General features: G+C 31.5%; 2 protein-coding genes and 1 non-coding gene across 14 annotated transcripts; 1 reads left to right on the top strand and 2 right to left on the bottom strand.

Annotated features, from left to right (window-relative positions):
* Positions 1–4,389: 4,389 nt before the first annotated feature.
* LOC111384093 lies at positions 4,390–11,649 on the bottom strand. 12 transcript variants are annotated; one of them, XR_002700852.1, is made up of 6 exons: positions 11,164–11,649; positions 10,635–10,773; positions 10,353–10,481; positions 10,178–10,268; positions 4,849–5,012; positions 4,390–4,637 (listed from the first exon to the last, which is right to left on the bottom strand). XR_002700852.1 is itself a non-coding variant. In XM_023008320.1 (6 exons), exons 2-6 carry the CDS (start codon positions 11,244–11,246, stop codon positions 5,005–5,007), a joined length of 450 nt encoding a protein of 149 aa, XP_022864088.1. In that variant the 5' UTR covers positions 11,247–11,281; positions 11,372–11,649; the 3' UTR covers positions 4,390–5,004. The 12 variants fall into 12 exon arrangements, 11 of the variants coding, with proteins under 11 accessions (XP_022864088.1, XP_022864093.1, XP_022864095.1 ...); XM_023008320.1 differs by having other exon boundaries at positions 4,390–5,012; positions 11,164–11,281; positions 11,372–11,649; XM_023008325.1 differs by having other exon boundaries at positions 4,390–5,012; positions 10,635–10,730; positions 11,164–11,281; positions 11,372–11,649.
* A 544-nt stretch (positions 11,650–12,193) lies between these two features.
* Positions 12,194–12,273, bottom strand: TRNAL-UAG. The gene has a single exon. It is a non-coding gene; the product is annotated as a tRNA-Leu (tRNA).
* Positions 12,274–13,491: 1,218 nt separating this feature from the next.
* Positions 13,492–15,140, top strand: LOC111384098 (probable xyloglucan endotransglucosylase/hydrolase protein 8). Its single transcript, XM_023008335.1, has 4 exons — positions 13,492–13,900; positions 13,995–14,095; positions 14,172–14,374; positions 14,531–15,140. Exons 1-4 carry the CDS (start codon positions 13,711–13,713, stop codon positions 14,931–14,933), a joined length of 897 nt encoding a protein of 298 aa, XP_022864103.1. The 5' UTR covers positions 13,492–13,710; the 3' UTR covers positions 14,934–15,140.
* The last annotated feature ends 7,271 nt before the right edge of the window (positions 15,141–22,411 follow it).

The raw sequence follows: 22,411 nt of genomic DNA, 5'->3' as shown, positions 1-22,411 counted from the left end.
CAGATAAAGAAATTTGTAGTTGTAAAACTATAAATATTTTATCTCGAAAAGAAGAAGTTATTCAAGATATTATTGATAGGATTGATAATCCTAATCTCAAGAAAAAATTCTCCTCCCTTTTATCTTCTAATTCAAAACAAAATTTTGATGATATCAATATTAATCAAATTCTTAAACGTGATCAAAATGAATTTTCAAAGGGTTCTAAACCTTCCATTCCTGATCTTCAAAAAGATATTAAAAGTATGAAAACTCAAATCTCATAAATTGAAAATCAAGTCAAAAAAATTCCCATGGAAGTTGTTTGTATGAAAGCAAAAGACTTAAATGATGAATTTTATTCAAAAATTCAAAGGAAAATAAAAAATTTCTTCTAAGCGATCTTCAAAACATTCTAAATCCTCATCTGATTGCTCATTAGATTCTGATTTCAAAATTCTTAAATCTAAAGAAAAAAATGTTAATGTTATTAATCGAATTCAACTTCAAAAATGGTACTGCAATATGACCATTATTGTAAATAAAAAATTCAAATTTACAACTCGGGTCCTTATTAATTCAGGTGCAGATCAAAATTGTATCAAAGAAGGCTTAATTCCTACAAAATACTTTGAAAAAACTATTAAGCGTCTTTATGGTGCTAGTGAGAAAAAGCTTAATATAAACTATAAAATTTCAAAAGCTCATGTTTGCAACTCAAATATTTGTTTCAAAAATAGTTTTTATCATGTAAAAGATTTAGATCAAAAAGTTATTCTTGGTACTCCTTTTATTGTTCAAATTTATCATTTTAAAGCCGATTATAAAGGATTAACTAAAAATTTTTTTTGTCAAAAAATATTTTTTGAATTTACAAATCCTCATTCTTATAAAGATATCAATTTTTTAAAAGAAGATGCAATTTCGAAAATCATTAACAATATTAATTTAAAAAGAAATCATATTAAATTTCTTAAAGAAGAAATTCAATTTCAAAAAATATAAAAAAATTGCAAGAATCTCTTTTAAAAGAAAAAATTTTAGAACTTCAAAATAAAATTAAAAAAGAAATTTGTTCAACTATTCCAAATACCTTCTGGGATAGGAAGAAACATGTTGTTTTTCTTCCTTACAATTCTGATTTTCATGAATAAAATATTCCTACAAAATCTCGTTCTATTCAAATGAATAAAGAGTTACTTAATTTTTGTATCAAAGAAATTGATGATTTACTTAAGAAATGTTTAATCCGACCAAGTAAATCCCCATGGAGCTGTTCAGCTTTTTATGTTAATAATTCTGCTGAAATTGAATGGAGAGTTTCTTGTTTGGTCATCAATTATAAACCTCTCAATACTGCTTTTCAATGGATTAGATATCATATTCCTCAAAAGAAAGATCTTTTGAACCGTCTTTGTAAAGCTGTCATCTTTTTTAAATTTGATGTGAAGTCAGCTTTCTAGCAAATTCAAATTAAAGAAGAAAACAGATACAAGACTGCTTTCAATGTTCCTTTTGAACAATACGAATGGAATGTTATGTCATTCGGTCTAAAAAATGCTCCCTCTGAATTTCAAAAAATTATGAATGACATTTTTAATCCTTTTTCAAATTTCATTATTGTTTATATAGATGATGTTCTTATATTTTTTAAAAATATAGAACAACATTTCAAGCATATACATACATTTATTCATATTACTACGAAAAATGGTTTAGCAATTTTTGCTAAAAAAATTGTTTTATTTCTAACAAAAATTTGTTTTCTTGGACATTACATTCATAATGGCACTTTAACTCCAATTCAAAGAAGTCTTGATTTCATTGACAAATTTTCGGATGAAATCATAGATAAAACAAGTTTGCAACGTTTTTTTAGATTTTCAATTATTTGGCCGATTTTGTCAAAGTATACGTCAAGTCTGTGTCTCATTATTCAAAAGATTACAAAACAATCCTAACCCACGGAGTCACGAGCACACAGTTGCAGTCCAAAGAGTCAAAAAAAGCAATCAAAAATATTCCCGATCTTTCAATTCTTGACCCTACAGCCTCAATTATTATTGAGATATATGCCTCGGATATTGGATATGGTGGTCTGTTAAAACAAATTCCACTAGAGTTATCTCAAGAACAGTTAATTAGGTACTACAATGGTGTGTAGACCGACCTTCAAAAGAATTACTCTACTATTAAAAAAAATTCTTTCAATAGTACTGTGTATTTCAAAATTTCAAGATGATCTTATCAACAAAAAAATTATTTTGAAAATTGATTGTAAAGCCTCAAAAAATGTTTTACAAAAACATGTGAAAAATCTTGTTTCCAAACAAATCTTTGCAAGATAGTAGACTATTTTGTCCTGTTTCGATTTTAAAATCCTTTATATATAAGGGAAATCAAACTTCTTAGCAGACTTCCTCACGAGAGAGTTCATTCACAAAAAGAGTGAAAATGAGTTGGGCGAAACAAGTTGAAGAAGAATATCAAAATCCATTTCAAAAGAAACAAAGTAGAAAGAAAAATTCTACTCCAATTTTCTCAATTAATGATATCTTAAAAGATCATTCCGAAAAAGAAATTCAAGAAGCTTCATCTTCTTCAAATACCCTTTCTACCCTTAAGAAAAAACCCGATCAAAACAAACTCAAAGAAAAAGCTACTCTTCAAATTACAAAAAAGACGTTCAAAGTTCTGAAAAACTTCCCCAAATTAACCTACATCAAATTTTTCAATATTTCACTAAAAGTATTTTTGAAAATTGCTTTGATATGGAAATATCTTGGCTTAATAGACACTCAAATTTGGATGAATGTCTTCCAAACATTTTTCCAAATAATTTCTGGTTCATGCCATCAAATGTAAAAAAATCTCGAGATTATTATGAAATTATCCTTTCAAAAACAGGATCAGCCATAATCTCTCATACTTCAAATCCTCAAAATAAATCAGAAACAATGTATTAAAAAATCAGTATCCTTAGGGTATTGTCCTACGAAGACTAGGGACAAGACCCATGGGAACAAAAGAGACTCAAGCTCTCTTCAACAAATTTTTCAACTTTTGAATATTTCAATTATTTTGATTATTTGAATACTTGGTACAGAGTCTTTTTCTTTAAACCTGTTACTCATTTATGGTTCATTCTTTTCAATTAAAATTGTCATCCTCATTTTTTCTAAATGGTTTCAAACTTGATTTTTGTATCACGAACTTGAAGAGAAAATTTTGTCTAATCTTACTCTTCAAGGATATGAATACTTCAAAAGAGAGGCAAAAATATTTTTAAAGTCTCATGCGAATGTTTTATTTCAATTTGCTTTCAATATGAAAGTATCATGGATTTTTTGCTGGGATTTCTTTCTATTTCAGAATTAAAATGATGAATTCTTTACTTAAAGGATTACCAGAAGATTCAAAGTCAAATGGTGGTCAAAATTCAAGGAAGCAAACTGTTGTCCAAAAGCAGTTCAATCATGGATTCAAGAACAAAGAAATTTTGGAATTCCAAAATTCTCAAAGAAAGAACAAGAAAATCAGACAGATTTTCTGACTGAAAAACAAATGATCATTTCAATGTTATCAAATTGCAAAGATCCCAAAGAATTATTAGAAATTTATGAACAAATTTCTAAAACTAGATCTAAAAAATCAAGTACTCAAAACTCAGATCAAGAATATCAAGAGACAGACAATGGTGATGACTTAATTGATTTAGATTATGATAATTTTCTTACACATGAGAAGGTGTAAGGATCAAATGACTACAAGAACCCAGTTTCTTGACGAATTCAGAAATTACCGTGTTACCAAATTAAAAGACATTTTTTTCAAGATTTGCATGCCAAAATTAACTTTATTGAAGTAAAGTTTCTACTTTTATAAAGTTAGTCAAAAATATGAAAGATTCAAAATGTTATTTCCCACTTCTCAAAAGATGGATCAATTATTCAAAGGAAAACAAAAGGAGATGATACTTTTCAAGATCCAAGCAAAATGAAGAATTGTTTGAAGTCCGAATTTCTCTATAAGAAGAAAAGTTTTTCTTCATTTCAAGGAGAGCGAATTTGGCAATAGAAGTTTGTTTTCTACAAAATTACCTTGTACTTTCAATTTTGTAACAAATCAATTATCAATACATTTTATCTTTTCAAAATCTATTGTTCATCTTCTTCATTTATTTGTTTTTGTTAATCTTTTTCTGATTTTCTTTCCCCTGGGCTATATATATATATATATATATATATATATATATATATATAATACAAACTTCAATGAAACAACACATCCAGTCTCCACTGATCTAATGATATAAATTATATTGGCTGTTAAATATTTCAAACAAATAAATATATATGTAATGTAAGATAAAATACATGACATACTTTCCAGAGAACAACCAAACTCCATTTCATTAAAAAGTGAAATATATTTGGAACGAATATGGTACAAATTTACAAAGTTCTCAATGTTATCTAAATAAGTAAACATTCAAACACAATTACGTACGGCCGATACGATGTTATTCTAAAAGTATTAACACGAATTCAAGATTACGTGACCCCTTCAAGTCCTTAAAAATATTCAAACCTAATAGGGTTCTCAACAAATGTCTCCATAGCACTCATCCCTCATACTCAATCCTAGTGGGGCGAGCTCTGCACGAACCACAATTATTGTTACAAATTCCAAATATTCGTTTTATTATCTTCTCCATTCTATCCATTGTCTTGACAATAAACTATATATCACACTATCATTCATTGTAATGGTACTGCAAAAATTTGTTGGAGCAACCCTTCTTGTTGTTTGATGTTTATGGCCAAGTGAAATCACAATTAGAGCCAGAAGAAAATGACTCATCATTACCTTCCATGTCTTGAATTTGAGCCTTCTATCGATTATTTGAATCTATCGCTGCACGAGTCTCTTCTCCTTGACCGGTTGCATGGTCCCTGCCAAAGATGCTGGCTAATTTATCATATATAGGGAAATGGCTCGTCTCTCCATCTTTCGGCTGCAGTCTTATGCATCTATAAAAGAGTAAAGAAAATATTAGAATCTTATAAAATATAATTTGAATGATAAGCAAATAATATAAGTAACAACATACTTTCACGTAGTCATGCCACACCAACTTAATATATTCTAATCTTATACGTGAGTGAGTTCACTTTTAACTTACAGTAGTAGTATATTTTTGAACGTCCACGGTTGGTTAAGCTTATCCATAGAGTCAAAAATTATCAGATGACTTAAAAGGGAGATTAATTCTTAGTACAATAAAGGACCTTCGAATTTTGATAAAAATTATGTTTCTATGTATTGATTAGTATACTTCAGTATCTAATTATTTGAGACGATAAAGCAACGAATATTTAAAAATTTCCAACCTACCGGGGGGGGGGGGGGGGCATAATTTTCTCATTAATATTTTGATAAACTGAAATGCTGGTTTTCTCATTAAAAGTAGCTGGATCGGTATAAGGTATTTGAGTCCTCAATGTTCCATCTTTGTTTTACTTAAACAAAAACCATCACATGGGCATAAACATGAACACATATTTATTTCATACTACAATGAAGCAAAAATCTGATCTGAAAAGCTACAAGGATCCATATTTGATGCAAGATATGCTACAAAAAGCTATGGATCTAGGATTGTGCTAGGAAAGCCACTCAAAATTCTTCGAAAATGAAGGATATAATACAATGGGATGTCACTAAAAATTCTTCGAAAATGAAGTATATATTACAAAAGATTTAACTTGTAATTACAGCATAGATTTTTGAAAGTACAAGTTCTTCGAAAATGAAGTATATATTACAAAAGATTGAACTTGTAATTACAGCATAGATTTTTGGAAGTACAAGAGAACTAGGGATAAAACTGAAATTTCCAAAGTAAAAAATATAAAAACTACGGAGATTTTCCAATCCCCATAAGATTGGCCACATCTTCTCTAGGAGCATTCCTGACTTGAATTTGAGTTGATTTCTAACTTCAAGAATCTTTTAGGGAGTCTTTCACGTGACTACAACATAAAACTTAGCAAACTTTAACTCCGCGAAGTTTTTCACGATTCTGAAGCACAAGTCTTAGGGAACTTGAAGTTTCATATACACTCTTGGGAACTTTTAGTTTCACATACACTCTTCCCATGGGTGCATCAATCATACACTCTTCCCATGAGTGCATCAATCATGGAAAAAGTCTTAAAAATTGTCGTTTGTCACTTGACAATGATTCTCTTTCCTTTCCTCTTGGGCTGAATTGATCCTTGGGCTCGTGAATATAGCTTTATCATTCCCAACAAGTCCTCAGTGTCTTAATGTCGTATAGTTCTCGTCATCAGTATCATTTTCCTATTAGACCTTTCATTTTCTGAGCTTATGGAATTTGTTCTGGCTTCATGGATTCACCTTCATCTTCTTTACAGAATTGCGTCATAACTTCTAGAATTTTTTTCTTTAATTCTTTCTAGGATATCAGTGGATTTCTCCGATTATTACTTTTTCTCACCAATGTAGTTTTCTTCTCTTGTGTTATTTTACTAACAATTGTTCAATTGACATTAGGATTTAGTCCTCATTCATTGAGATTGATTACCCTCTGAATAAAGGCTTTGTTAAACCTAGTTTTCTTCTTGTTTTCATCATTATGAAAGATATCTAAATATTCTGTCTGAACTAAGATTTCCTCAGGGAATTGTCTAGTTCTGTTAACTAGCTAGACATACTTTTATATTATTGATAGTTTAAATACGTAATTGTTATTTCAAATGGGTCAGGCCTAAATTTAAGATCACCCTCATTCAGTAGCACTAGTAAAGGCTATTCTTAACGACATTTTCCTTCAGTTAAGACTTCTTTGAAGGTTTGATCCCAATTTACAGATCCCCTTTTGTAGGGGATTATCTTTTTTGGAAGAAAATGATTGATTTAAGACATTTCTAGAGTTTTGATTACTTTGTCTTCTTCTAATTTTGTTTCTTCAATTACCAGCAATGTGCTAAAAAGCCTACCTAGGTTCGAGGCTCGGATGTAATGCCACACCTTGGCAATGAGCAGTTAGTGGGGTTTTATTAACTTTTTTTCTTTTTTAAAGCACTGTATTTAACTTTAATTTCTAGTTTTTAAATGACCATCTATACAAAAGTAAAAAATGAAACACGCTAGAAAATTTCAAGTAGGACTTCTCTATGAAACTATGGAAAAATAATTTAGTTTATACATTTCAAAAACTTGAAAATTATATAATTGATTAATTGTAGGAATTATTAAGTAAATATAGTATTTTATAATTATAGATATTTAGTATATATTATTTTAATTATTAATTGATTTTTAAAACGATTAAAAATTTAAGATAATATTAAAATAAGAAAACGCACCTAGGCCTCATCTAAGCTCACCTAGGCTCATAAAGCTAGAAGCTTGGCTTCCATGTTTATCCATACTTTACTCTTTTTAGAATACTGATTACTAGAATCATATTCATCAAAAAATTCATTTCTGAAGAAGTTGGAGAGTCATAAACCTCTCTCTTCTTGTACATCCCATTGGGTATATTAAAAAGAGAGTGCCTAACACCCAAAAATTCTGGTGAGAAAGTAGATTTACTCCTAGAGTCTAAAAATTCTGGCATAGAAGAATTAAACCTACGAAGAGCTAAGAAGCACGGATACTTACGATACGATGCGAGTACGTCGATACGAAATTTTAAAAAAATTAGGATACGTGAATACGTTTTATAAAATTTAACATAATTTGTTAATATAAAAAATGTAAAACAGAAGTATAATAATGAAAATAAAATAAAACACTAAAACAATTTATCTTAATTTTTTTCCCAACTTCATTTTCTTCAACATCATCAATACCAATTTCTACATTATCATTAAAAATAACACTCTCCAAGTCTAGGTTATCAATGATAGATTAGCAACATCAAATAGTCCAACAATTTTAAGAGTATCAGATGAGTCTCCGACAATGTCCTATATTTGGGATTCTTGTTTTGAATAGAAATTTAATTTTCTTGATAAAAGACATAGGCTACTATGAATGAAAAATCAATTCTTTAGTTCCTTGTTGAGATATTCCTACTCGTGAAGTGCACAAAATAGTACTACTCCAATTATTAATATTAATTACTATCTATTTCCAATAATAAAAATGTATTAACACAGTTTCATATGTATTAAAAAATTATATAATATTGCGTATTTCCAATAAAAAGTCTAATTATTAATTAATTTAAAACTCTAATTGTGTACTTCCAATAAACATTATTAATATTTAATAAAGTAAAAAAACGTTTTTCAATTTATAATCAATAAGAATGAGTTTTAAAAGCGTTTAAAATCAATAATACTCTTCTTCACGTGTCCTTAATTATCGGATACGCATCGAAAAAATTTAAAAAATAAAATATTAAGAAAATCCGTATCCAATACATATTGAAAATTTAAAAAATATAAAATAATATAAAATGACTAAAAAAATGTATCCGATATGTATTGGAGGGTAACAAGAGTATCCAAATTTGAATACATATCGAATACGGTTACATAATGAATTTACAAGTATCGGTGCTTCTTAGACGAAGAGGATGGAATTATTTATTGAGGTAGCCCTAGAGGTATATTTTGAAATAAATTCAGAAATCATTAATCCAGCTCTTTCTACTTCCATTAAAGTAGATTTCAACTGGTCCATCTGAAGTTTAAACACTTCATTCAACTTCCCTATTCATATCAAGTTCAGTTTCTGTAACCCCTTCTGAAGACCATTATTCTGGAAGAGATATATCATTCCAAAATACAGCTTTCGGTTGAACTACTCCAGACTTAGTATGATTTAGTTTGTGTCATAGTGTTTAGAACCTTTCTTACTAACCCTTCGGAGTCAGGGATCAAGGTATTCCCAACTTTTGCTAATCTAGTCTACTTCTTTCCATTTATTTTTTGTTATTGGAGATAATACCTCATCATTTACTGCTTTTTTGGAGGTCAGGTTTCTAGTGAGTTGTATATACCTTACAGTCCAGGCATCCTAACCCCATCAGCCTTCTCCATTGGAGCTTAAAAACACTCGAGATGAGTTGATGATTTACCTTTTAAAAAAGGGCTCAAGATTCATTACTTTACAAAAAACACTAAATTATAGCAACATGCTCACTCAAAGCTTTCATGTCATAACCTTTAGATTCAATGTTTAATTTAGATTAGTATGTTTGGATCTATTAAAGAAAAGAGAAATCAGGAAAGCAGTTAAGATAAAATGGACCACTACATAAAAATGGTTTCTATTAAACCAAGTAAGGAATCATTAAATTTTAAGTGCATATAGTCTCTTATGGCAACAAGTAAATATGCATTGAAACCATCTTTAGTTAGAGGGTTAAGGGGCCGATAATAGTAATCCTATGTGTAAGAATTCATATTTTTCTCTAATATCTCCATTTTATAATAGCGTTCTTAGAGAATGGTTCTTTAAAAACCATTCTTCTAAAGAAAAGAAGATGATTCAAGAATACATTCTACTCTTTTATAGAAATTATATAATTTGTTCCTTTTGTAAATGGTTTAAATTAATTAGGCCTCTTACTGGAACAATAGAAAATACAGACAAAACATGGGAAGAAGGAGATAAGGAATAAAGAGATACCCCGATTACACCTATGAATATTAAGAAAAGTAGGCAGGTCTTAGAGACAAATGCTTTAGCTAGGCCTTTTTAAGAAAAACTAAAGATCTAAATCATTAATAAAGAATATTAATTATACAGACTTATGTCTTCAAATACTGGCTAAATGGTTAGACAAAGTGGAAAGCACTTAAGAGTACCCACGCAAGAAAATTAACACGGAAGATAATAATAACTTCAAATGGGAACAGCAATCAGTAACTGCCAAAGCTCCAATTTATATAGCTAATTCTCTCATTAAAAATTTTGGTATACGCAACCTTAGTTTTTTTTTTTTTTTTTTTGTTAGTTTAAAAGTAGCTGGCTCGGTATAAGCCACTTGAATCCAAAATGTTTCATTTTATTTCTCATCATACATAGGGAATCTTCTTCAAGACATACTAGCCATTCTTAGCATTATATTGGGTAAAACAATTGCTATTACTTAAGCAAGCATGAAACAAGGATATGGCAATATGCTACGAACCAAATCAGAACTTTATCTTACCTATATTAAATATAACAAATTTCCTTTCCTGTTTCCCTGGTATTGCAACAACACCTTCAGACTCAACATTTAAGAGTACATGCAATCCCTGCTGAAAAAAGAAAAGGGACTCCAGAATTCAAAACCTTAGGAGAGAATAGGATAATATCCATAAGACAGTGATACAATATCGGACCTGGTCACTTAGTGAATCTATTCCATCAGTCTTGAAAATCAATTTTTCTGTATTAAGCAATTTTCTTCCCATATTCAGACCCAAGTCTGAACTACCTCTCTTTAGTTGTAAAGAGAAACTAGAGGGTATCTGTCATTCAATATTATCACATTGGTGTGTGTTTTTCAGTAAAGAGAAACTAGAGGGTATCTGTCATTCAATATTATCACATTGGTGTGTGTTTTTCCAGTACTATAACATTTTAAAAGAAAAATAAAAAAGATACAAATTCAACATACATACCGAAGCTGGATATGATATCTTCACTTCATACCAACTATGAGGTTTTAGCCCTTTCAATTCGTAGAGGCGTGAACCCATTTGTAATGGCAATGCTTCCTTCCACAGTTCATGACCAACATGCAAAATTTTTCTGTCAATCCTTTGAATTTCATAGCGTAAGACTTCCAAATATGCAAAGAAGACAACACTCAACATGTCAAAAACAACTCTTTTTTTGTAACTGAACATCTTTAGATACAAGAAGTTTCTTTTTTACTTATTTTGAAGCTTAACATCATGCTTTTGGGTTTATGATGATACAACAGAAGGTAAATAAAAAATAATTTGCCAGGGTAGTTTTTCTCCATTATATTTCCTCGGTGACAAAATCAATCTCAAAATCTAAACTTTATTACAAAGTGACAGAATTCGGTAAATGACTCAAACCAATTTGAAGCTCAATTTAATCAAAACGATGCCAGACCTAAGTATAACCTAAATCTAACGTTCACTTTAAAACTTCAAAAGAAATGTTGAATATAATACTTACACATTTCCGCGAGTAAATACTGGAAAAGAGAGCATTATAATAAAGATCAGCAAGCAGAAGTACAGCCACCATGAATTTTGCATTTTCGAAATTTCAAATATCTGTCCCAACCTGAAATCTAATATACAGAAAACAACTGATTATGATAAATTATGAAGAGGAGGAAAACGGGTCTTGGTGGGGAACTGAGACGGAAGTAGGGTATTACGGAATATGGTGGCGGCAGGGCGGAGGACAGGTTGGATAGCCGGAACGGTGCTGGAGGCGGACGGAAATTTTCTATTTTTGTTCCTTTGTTTACTCTTGCTTAAATTACATCATCCATCCCCAATCTTTTATAAGTATGGTACTTATATCCCCTATCTACCATTCATTGCACTCATATTCCTAATCCTTCAATATTGTGAAAGTCGTGTTTATTAGGATGTTAAACGGCTACGTGAAAACTCAAGTGAGATTGTTTAACAAAGGAGTGAGATTCGAGAACAATAGGGAATTTTACCCAATTTTAATGAATTATGACAGTTGCCGCCGACTAGTAGGCAAGCAGCGTAATGCAATCCTTAGAGCGAATGGCAAGAGTGAGAGATCAGGCTATTAACCATAATAACTATCATCTTTTTAAATAAAAGTTGAAGTCATAGCTTCAATTGTTCCAAAATAGAGAAAATCTTGTTGGACATTTTACCCTTTGTGTATTTCATATTGTTATTTAATGTTCACAAATTCTTTGTTATCACTAATCGAGACCATTACATCAACCACCTCGATACCTTTCTCAACTAATCTATACTTTCAAATATTCAAAATTCATTAGTACATTTACCTCGCTCTTGAATTTAACCCACAACAAGACCTTAATTTGGAAGCTTTTTAATTTTAATGTCATTTTCTTTGACAAAAAAACAATTGACAGTCCAACTAACACATATTTTTCATTGAAGAGTGGAAATTATTTTGAATAGCAGTTTTTATTTGGGAAAATAAGAATATAATATAAATATTCAGAATAAACTAAAAAGAAAACTTTTGACAGCTGTGGGATTTGAACCCACGCCCTTTCGGACCAGAGCCTAAATCTGGCGCCTTAGACCACTCGGCCAAACTGTCAATTGTTACAAAATAAAAAAATATTAAACTCTTAAATCCAAAGTCCAAATAATTTTTTATTGCAAGTGGCTATAATAATCCCATAATTAATTAGTGACAGTGTGTCAAGGTTTAAGAGTTATTTTAATCCAACAACATGTTCAACTTGAATAATTATTATTCTTAACCCTCCATTTTTTTTTTCATGTAATTGTTTCTCCTCGATTAAAAAGTAAGTATTTTTATTTTTTATTTTTAAATGTGAAAAGGTATGATGAAGCAATCTTAAGTCTTATGTATTTAATCAATAACATTAAAAAATGGTACAAATGAGAGAAATAAAAGTTTCTTCCATCTAGCTCGCATACTCAATTAATTGATCCTAGAAAATACTTTGAATTATTCAATTTTCAACTACAAAGTTTCAAATCAAATAAAAATAAACTATTTCAATTGAATGACTGATTGTTATTTCACAACTAACACTTAAATGACATAGTATTCAGAAAGATATATTAAACTACGTAAAATTGATTATGATGCAGTACGCCTGGTCCGTTTTAGGTCGATTTGGACTAAGTAAACATTAAAATTCTACACATACAATTGAATGGTACCATCAGTGCTGTAGAAAAAAAGTTGAAAACGTAAACTATTGTGTTATTTTATTTTCAGACGATAAGAGTATATTATTTTATTTTCAGGCGATAACATGTCACTGAAAATTAGATCAGAACCATCCAATTTTTAATTCTAAGATTCAAAATTAATAAAATTTTAACTAAATTGTGTATCCCTCCCCGAGTAGAGCAGTAAAAACCAAGGCAAGAATAACCTTAGTTGGAACCAGCAGCATTCTTCAGTGTCTTCCTATCTTGTTGGCCACTCAACTCCCACAGCATCTCTTTTCCCAGCAGAATTTCACTGCTTTTGGCAAAAACCAATTTTAATTAAACAAAGTTAAGTCCAAACAAGAAAGTCAAATTATAATTACAAACTTCAATCTCTCTTAATTGATTTAATCAATTGACCTGACCATTCTTTAACACGATGAATAGTAAACTATCAAATTGTTCTTACGAGCACAATTCCAGTTGGCTACTTTAGATTATTCTAAGACCAATCAGATGCAATCACGTTCTTACAAGCAACAATTTGGACCCCACCATCAATATGTAGGCAGCCTGGCTTCTCCTCAAACTCATCTGGCCATCTTTTTCTAAATCTTGTCGGTGTGTCTGTGTAATAATAAATATTAATGCATAATCGGTCCGACTTCTTGACCGATTTTCAGTTTTCCCAGTCGAACCGATAGTTCAGCCTAGTTTTTATAACACTGACAATAGCAAGTATTACATATTTTAAAAGCATTAAAAAATGCTTGTCAAATTTTGCATAAAAGGCAGTATTTATTGTTGATTATCTTTTCAAGATCCTGTTTAAAACTTCTCTCGGAAAATGGTGAGAAGAGCTTGTTCAATTTTCAATCTTTTCTTCATTACAATTCTTTTTGCTGTATTTGGTAAGTTATCCAAAGCAGCAGACTCAAATTCATTTGAAGATAATTTTAGTAAAAGCTGTCCCGACAACAATTTCAAGACTTCCGATGATGGATCAACCTGGTACCTCTCCTTGGACAAACAAGCAGGTCTTCCCCCCCCCCCCTTAAGAATTATTACCATTATCACATGATCTTGTTAATATATGATTTTACAAGGTTTTGTTGGGTATAATGTTCATAGGATGTGGATTTATAACCAAGCAAAGATACAGATTTGGGTGGTTCAGCATGAAGCTCAAACTCGTTGGAGGCGACTCAGCCGGAGTCGTGACAGCTTATTATGTAAGTCGAGCACAGAGTACTGAGCAAGACTGAAAGAACAATTTATGATTCTCATGGAAAAGTGCGATTGATGCAGATGTGTACTGAAAATGCAGCAGGGCCAGAGAGAGATGAACTGGATTTTGAGTTCTTGGGGAACAGAAGTGGGCAGCCTTACGTATTACAAACAAATGTGTACAAGAACGGAACTGGTGGGCGTGAGATGAGGCACAGTTTGTGGTTTGATCCCACTGAAGATTTCCACTCTTATTCCATTCTTTGGAACAATCATCAGATTGTGTAAGTATCTGTTTTACTCATTATGATTACCTTTTTCTTGTAATTAGTAAATTACAAAAGTGAGAAGTGATACCTATATCATTGCCCATAAACTTTTTACAAGTCTTCAAGTTAATCTCTTATTAATAATTTCCCTCATTTTGTTTTCCATGACAGGTTTTTTGTGGATAGAGTTCCGATAAGAATATACAAAAACGCAAACTACACGAACAATTTCTTCCCGAATGAAAAGCCTATGTACCTATTCTCAAGCATCTGGAACGCAGACGACTGGGCTACGAGGGGTGGCCTCGAGAAAACCGACTGGGAAAAGGCACCATTCGTGTCATCTTATAAGGACTTCACTGCAGATGGTTGTCAATGGGAGGACCCTTTCCCTACCTGTGTATCCACCACCACTGATAACTGGTGGGATCAGTACAATGCCTGGCACCTTTCAGAGGATAATAAAAAGGATCATGCTTGGGTTCAAAGAAACCTTGTGATATATGATTATTGCAAGGATACTGAAAGATACCCAACTTTGCCTGAGGAGTGTTGGTTAAGTCCATGGGACTGATTCACAGTTCTGGGTTTTGCAATAATATCTCGAGATTGGCAGCGATAACTTGGTTTAGCTACTATATGCCAGTTGCTTTAATAATCGAAGCAGATTAATTCTTTGTTGCTTAGGTAATTATTTTATAACTTTGATTGGATAGTACATGCTGGATTGTGTTACCATTGTATTGAGTTATTGCATTCATTATATCACATTTTGGCATTACATATCTTATCATTATATTCCTGAAGAGCATAACATGACAATTTTTTGCGACGAACTTTTCGTGCCAAAATATAAATAATACTAGCTGAAGAAGAAGAACATAACTAACCTCTCCCCAACTAGATTATACATTCTAATTTCAGAGCTTCTTCATCTTTGGAGAAATCATTCTGAGATTCTTTTCCTCTTACATCATGTTAAGAGAATATAATCCCACATCGGTTAAATACCGAAATATTGACCAACTTAAATAGACGTTGGATTACTCTTCTTAATAAGGTCAACTTATTAAGATGGACCCCAAATCTTAACATAGTATCAGAGCCCATTAAATTCCAACGAGCGATTGGATCCGATTAAGTCTTAAAAAATGAGCATACGGATTTCAAAATTGGTATGCTCAAACGAACTACCATCTTGCGGGGCATGTTAAGGGAATATGATCCCACATCGGTAAAATACCGAAATAGTGACCAATATATAAAGGATTGCGACACTCCTCTTAATAAGGTTGACTTTATCAAGATGGACCCCAAATCTTAACACATCAAAACCAAAGGTATATTCATGTCATTAGACAAAATGCTTAAACAGATTTTCAGTTTGCAGAAAAACCAAGTTAAATATCCTAGTGAAAAACTGAAGAATAAGAGTATGGTACCACATAATGTTAACGTGCAAAATATTAATTTATTTTTACACAATATGTTGCTTATGTATAATGTTGTTTTCGAATGACAAATTCAAATATTGGTTCAAAGTAGGCAGAACTTATTAGAAATCAGAGACAATGCAAGTTTTTTGACCCACCATCTTTTATTTTATTTTGTATCTATTTTATTTTTTTTCAAAATGTAGGACATTTATCAAATTTTCCCCCAAAATTATTTATTCATTTCCAACAAATAGGCACCACTTAAGTGACAGAAAAATGATTTAAAAAAAAAATGGCATAGAGGAGAATTCAAATGAATGAGTCCACGCCTCAAAACATTAAAAGAAGAGATTGGAAGCAGCATAGAATGTGTAGTTAGAGCTCAAATTTATAAGTAAATAACAATTTTGATCTTATAAGTAATCATAAATTTACACTCCATTACTTGCAATTGTAATATTCAACAGAAATATAAGAATCTAAATCTTGATATGTCCATATCGAACATAAAGCAAAAAACATAATCTTGATATATAGCTAGAAGGCTCATCCGCAAAGGAGTGCAAAAAAGCAATTTTTGGCTCCGACTAATGCCATTAATTGTTGGTTTTTGTCGCGTACTGTTATAACCATCTATTGGGAAAAATATATAACTTTTCTATAGACAGGGGCGGACCCAACCGTTTTGGGTTGTGGGGTAAAAAATTAGAATCGTTCTACAGTATCCACATGAATGACCGCAGGGTTGACACAACACACACACGGGATTTGAATTATTTTATTCATAGGGACCCCGCTGGGCATGTGAGGGTGCGGTCACTTGCGAGGTCATCCTCTCAGGTTGTGCTAGCTCCAAAAATTAATGTGTAACTTTTTAAAACAATATAATATTTATAAAAATAAGTTAATACGTATTTTGACATCTCGAAAGTGTCTTATAATTCTATCACTATCAATTTGTTAAATGAATTTTGCTACATGTTTAATTTTGTTTACCATGTCATTTATGGATGTTGAGCTAACGACGAGTAAATCAAATTAGATGTAAGAAGTAAATGAAATTTAAGTTTAACGAAAAAATAATTTGAAAGTAATTCAAATTACATTTAATCCGTAACGATTTTACAATTTTTGACATCATTTTTAATATAAAATTTCCTAATAAAATGATGTAAATTATATTGAAAAATTTATTGTGAAAAAATAATAAATGTTAATGAAATAATTGATTTTTTTTTAAAAGATGAGTTAAGCGCCTCTTTTAATACGTACATTTGAGGCATATTTAACTATTTTCGATATCTGTTTAGACCATACGATATGATTACGATGTAATTTTCGTAATGAACTTTTAGATGATGCAAGCGATTTGTAGATTTGGATAGTATATGATCATTGGCAAATTTTAAAAGTTAACATATTATCAAAATTTTCAAAATACTAATTTGGAATGATCTATTTTGATACATCGTAACTTTTGTTATGGTTGATCATTTCGCACACCATTAAGAAGCGAAAAATTAGGCCATGAGCGCTTATATATGATATTAAGAATGCAATATTTCGATTTCATTCTGTATGTATTTAAGTGAGTCGAAAACGGGTTAAAACAACCATTTTCTAGAGAAAAAAAAAAAACAAACCCAAATTTTGTGGGGTCATCTGACCCCACATGACTCCATGTGGGTCCGTCCCTGGCTATAGAGAACAAGTATCTTCCAGGTTGATGGTGGAAGCTTTTACAAATTTATAAGTTAAATAATTTGACTTTATTCAACAAATCAATTGATGGAGTGAAATTTTGGATTATGCTTGTTTGCAACAATTTCTTAACCTATTATGGGTAGATCTCTTGATGGTTTGATCACTGGTTTGAATTTACCCACACTACATTACAATTGATCGAAGATTCTGGATCGTGTACACAATGGAAAATTTTGTCTCAAAATTTGTTGGCAACTTATCATAAAGAAGTAAAGTATACAATCTTGTTGTGTATGTGGTTCATATAGAGTGAAATATGGGTTTATTGGATTAAATTGACCAATGTCGGAGTGGAGCGGAGCGACAGCATTGACCTTGTGGGTTTTAATTTAATGTCTGTTTGCTAGGGATGCTATCCCGCTGTACGGTACGGGAGTATTTTCCTATATTGGCCCTAAAGTTTTGTATGAGATTGTGGTAGGGTTTGTATAAGTACTGTTTATGTAAAGATATTATTCATACTAAATAAAATCTCCGCTTCGCTCCTTGTAAACATAGGCACATTGCCAAACCACGTTGCACTGATTTCTCTCTTCTATTGTTGCATATAAAATCCAACAAATCTTCATACAAACACATCTAGAGCTGAATTTAGAAGTGGCATCCGCTTGTCAGTGTCGCAAAGCTAAAGAGTGTTGAACAATTGTTCATCGTATGGATATGGATACCAATGTCCTGTTATATGGTTTCAATACTTGATAGTTTTTCTTTCGGAACTAGGTATGTTAAAATAGATATTCTAAAAATGTAAATGTGACTAGGCAACCATGCAAAGATTCGTTCCTAAGCACTCACTATGGACTGAGAAAAGTACAAGCAAACATACAGGAATTGATACGAAAACTATTAACATCATTTGGAGGGTAGAAGCTGTATTGAACTATTGAATCAAACAACACTTCTATGGTCAAAAGAATGAAAAGGGAATTATGATCAAGAAAAGAATATCGTGCTAAATGCAAGACTCCGGATCTTATAAAAACTATGCTTATTAGGTAAATAAAACTAGAGATGTGATACTTAAAGCTAAACACTATCGAATTTTTTCAGCAAGAGGAGTGCTTAGAAATAGTGAAGGGATTTAGCATTTCACGAATACTATGGTGATTATACTAGCACATAGCTGAAGTTAGATCCCTTTTAACATGTATTAAACTCTCCTTTAATAAAGACTGTAGAGACAAAAGTGAAGAAATCATCCATGAAACTGCACTAAAAGAAGAAACTATTGGTATTTTAAAACTGCAATGTGCTTGCCCTGTTTAAGAATTAATAACAATAAAAGATGATCAATGTTGGGAGAAGAAGTTGTTCTATTGGGTTTTGATACCCATTGAATCTCGAGCTATGATGTAAATGTCGGATTAAATTTTATAAGGATTGACAGATGAGTGAAATTGTTACCAACAACAAAGTCCAAAGGCTCGACTCAAAAACAATGTGGACCGCTAGAAGTAGATTAATAAATTAATGCTACTCACCGCCTATATATATTTACCTATTAGATGACTTTGAATCTTGGTTCATTTAACCCTATTATTGGTCCAACTAAAGTTTAACCTATTCCTATATATATGTTACTTTTTACCCTAGCCGTATATGTGTGATTTGTGTATGAAAAGAGGGAAAAACGTGGCCTTTGAGAAAGTGAAATCAACATCCTGCTTTGGTGAAAAAATGTTTGGCTTTTTCTTTGATTTTTCCCTTTATGCATTCAGGAGTCAATTGTAGTTGATTGATTTCTACGATTGTCGGAGACTTTAGGGCGAATAGTGATGACCCTAAAGTAGTAAATTCACATATATTGTTATTTACGGACTCTAATTGTTCCGCTCTGACATATTGACTTATCCCATTTAAATTATAGCATTAGCGAGTTATTGTGTGGGGTGACAATAGAATTGGGATTATCATGTGGGGTAACCATTGCTTGTGCTAGAGTTTAGAAATTATTAGCCTTATTTAAAATGTTGGTTTTTTATTGCAAGTTGATAATTACTCTTGTGCTTTAATTATCATTTATTCACTTTGTGAGATTGCATAGTGTGAAAATTTGAGTTTTTTTGGACATTCCTTTGTGTTTCATTGATTATTTTATTAGAAGACTTGGACTTGATCCGTTTGAACATTCACTTGATATTGAGATCTCAAATCAAATGAAACCTTGAGAATCTAGAAGAGTGTATATTGCGGTTTTAAGATTATTTTGTGGGACATATTTATGCACTTTGGTTGTTCTATTATTTTTTTTTTAATGTTATTTATGCACTTTGGTTGTTCAATGCAAAAGGGATTTTTTTTTTTTAAATTTAACAAAAAAAGATGAAGGAAATTTTGGTTCAACAAAAAGTTTCAAAAAGCTATAGATGATAAATTTTCTGCAAATTTGATAGAAGCACAAAAATAAGTATATAATAAACATGCCTACACTTAATTATTTTACACCTATCTAACACTATTTTGAGAATAGTTGGAAAACCTAATTCCACTGGTGAACTTTGAAAAAAGTTGGAGGACTTATATTTCTTAAGTCTACTTCTTGATGAGAATTTGGATCTTGAAAAAGTTGGAGGACTTATTTTTCTTAAGTCTACTTCTAATAAATTGTTAATTGTGATAAGAAGGTGTATGAAACATATAAGGCCATCATCTTGCTTAATTCTATGTCTGATTCCTATAAAGAGGTTAACAATGTTATTAAGTACTTAATACCTGAAATCGTCATTGATTCTCTTAAAAGTAAAGAGATAGAGATTAAAACTGAAAAGGATGATAAGAGAAGTGTTGAGTTATATATGATGATGAGTAGGATAAAGTTTAAGAAGATGAATTTGGATAGAGCTCAAGAGATTAGTGACTCGAGTGATGAGGGTGATAAAAATGTTAAGTGTTGGGACAAGTATGGTGGTAAGTAGTGTTATATTGGTGGTAAGTAGTGTTATATGTGTGGTGAGTGTAGACACTTTGTGTGGGACAGTCCCAAGAAAAAGGATAAAACTAAGGGTAGGATGAGAGGTGAGACGAATGTGGCTGTAGGGTCGAGTGATGACCCTAATGCGGTTTATTGAGATTAAAATCTAGTTACTTCACGTGCATTTGTATGTAATCCTTTCTTCATGCGTGTAATTATTTAATTCTGTTGTATGATTATATGTTGCATATCAATGTGTTTGATATGTGCATTAATTGTAGGAATTTGAGAGCAATTTGATAACTTGATGTTATGTGTTTGTATACATAGTGGGTTTGGGATGCATTTAGTAGTGTGTTGTGTGCTTATTGGTGTTGTGAAGTGTTAGATGCCTAGGGGTATATTGGTGGTATATACCAGGGATGTAAAGTGTGACATTTGGATTATAAGTGGAGATGTGACTAAATGTTGGAATTCTTTATATGTGAACCCTGATCAGGTGAAGTATGAGAGCGGCACTTCGATTAAGGAAAACCCATTATCCACTTAGGTTGGGAGAAAGTGAGACGGTGATTGAGAATTATCTCGTGGACTTATGATCTATAGTGATTTATCAGTTGGACATAAGTTGAGTTTCAATTTAGTGAGCATGGTGGGTGACGAGAGGAAATATATATTCTTGAGGTGTAAACAACACGAAATAAGATAGGATAAGTGTGGTTAGATCTTCTCGTGGAATCATTTATACATTTGTACATGTTGACAATTGTTGATTAACTTGGTTTTAATCTGTTGCTCTGTGTAAATATATTTTTTTGAAAAGATCTGTGAGTTATTCTATGTTATATCTTCATCGTATGTTTATTTGTTCTTGATTGGTTACTGTTATTATCTACTTCTACTTGGGTGTTTTTGACCTTAGCTCTAATGAGTACATAAAACATGCATGGTATTTGTATTGGGCTCGATAAGATCTATGATCCTAATTTTATCGATTGCCTTGATTATGTAAATATTAACTTTATATTTTGATTACTTGCAGGTTAATTGGGTATCAAAGTGGAGATTTGTAGGGTTTTGATACCCAATCAATTTAGAGTTTTCATGTAAACATTGGATTAAATTTCATAGGCATTGGTCGATGAGTGAAATTATTACCAACAATTAAGTTCAAAGGCTCGACTCGAAAACAACGTGGACCGTTGGAAATAACTTTAAAAAATAATGCGACTCATGGCCCATATATATTTACCTATTGAATGACTTTGAATCTTGGTTCATTTGACCCTATTATTAGTCCAACTAAAGTCTAACAAATTCCTATATATATGTTACTTTTTACCCTAGCTGTGTGATTTGTGTATGAAAAGAGGGGAAAACGGGGCCTATAAGAGAGAGAATCAACATCCTGCTTTGGTGAAAAAACTTGTGACTACAAATTAACACCGTTATCTTGTCCTAAGTGAAATTGAGAAGCAACCGAGGTGAATATATTGGTTGTGGGTTGAATTTTCATTGGGATTGATTGTTTGGTAGAGAAAGGTAAAATGAAACTAAACCCATAAAACGTCATTTAGAAAATCTTTGGGGCGAACTTCTGTGACATGCTTTATAGAGGAAGAGTAGTGAAGTTGTAGCCTTGAAGAGACCATTGGACAAGTATAAATAAAGCTAAATCAAAGATGGAAAGTCTGGCAACCGTAGTGTGGGGGTTCGATTCCTGAGACATGGAATTTGACTCCTTGTAGGCGCAGTATACATGTAGCTCTTGTTCCCTGGTCTGTTGAGACACATCTCGTGATTTACCTATCTCACAAAGCTCTAGGGGAGGTGGGGCCTTCAAGATTGGGGTTCAACATTTTTTTTTTTTAAATCAAAGATGGAACGAGTTAGATATTGAAATGATCAAGGATACCTTGCTGGTTTGAACATTTGTTTCTC

This window comes from Olea europaea, unplaced genomic scaffold (genome assembly GCF_002742605.1).
Source record: "Olea europaea var. sylvestris unplaced genomic scaffold, O_europaea_v1 scaffold2841, whole genome shotgun sequence".
NCBI lineage: Eukaryota > Viridiplantae > Streptophyta > Magnoliopsida > Lamiales > Oleaceae > Olea > Olea europaea.
This window is presented reverse-complemented; position numbering and strand designations above follow the sequence as displayed.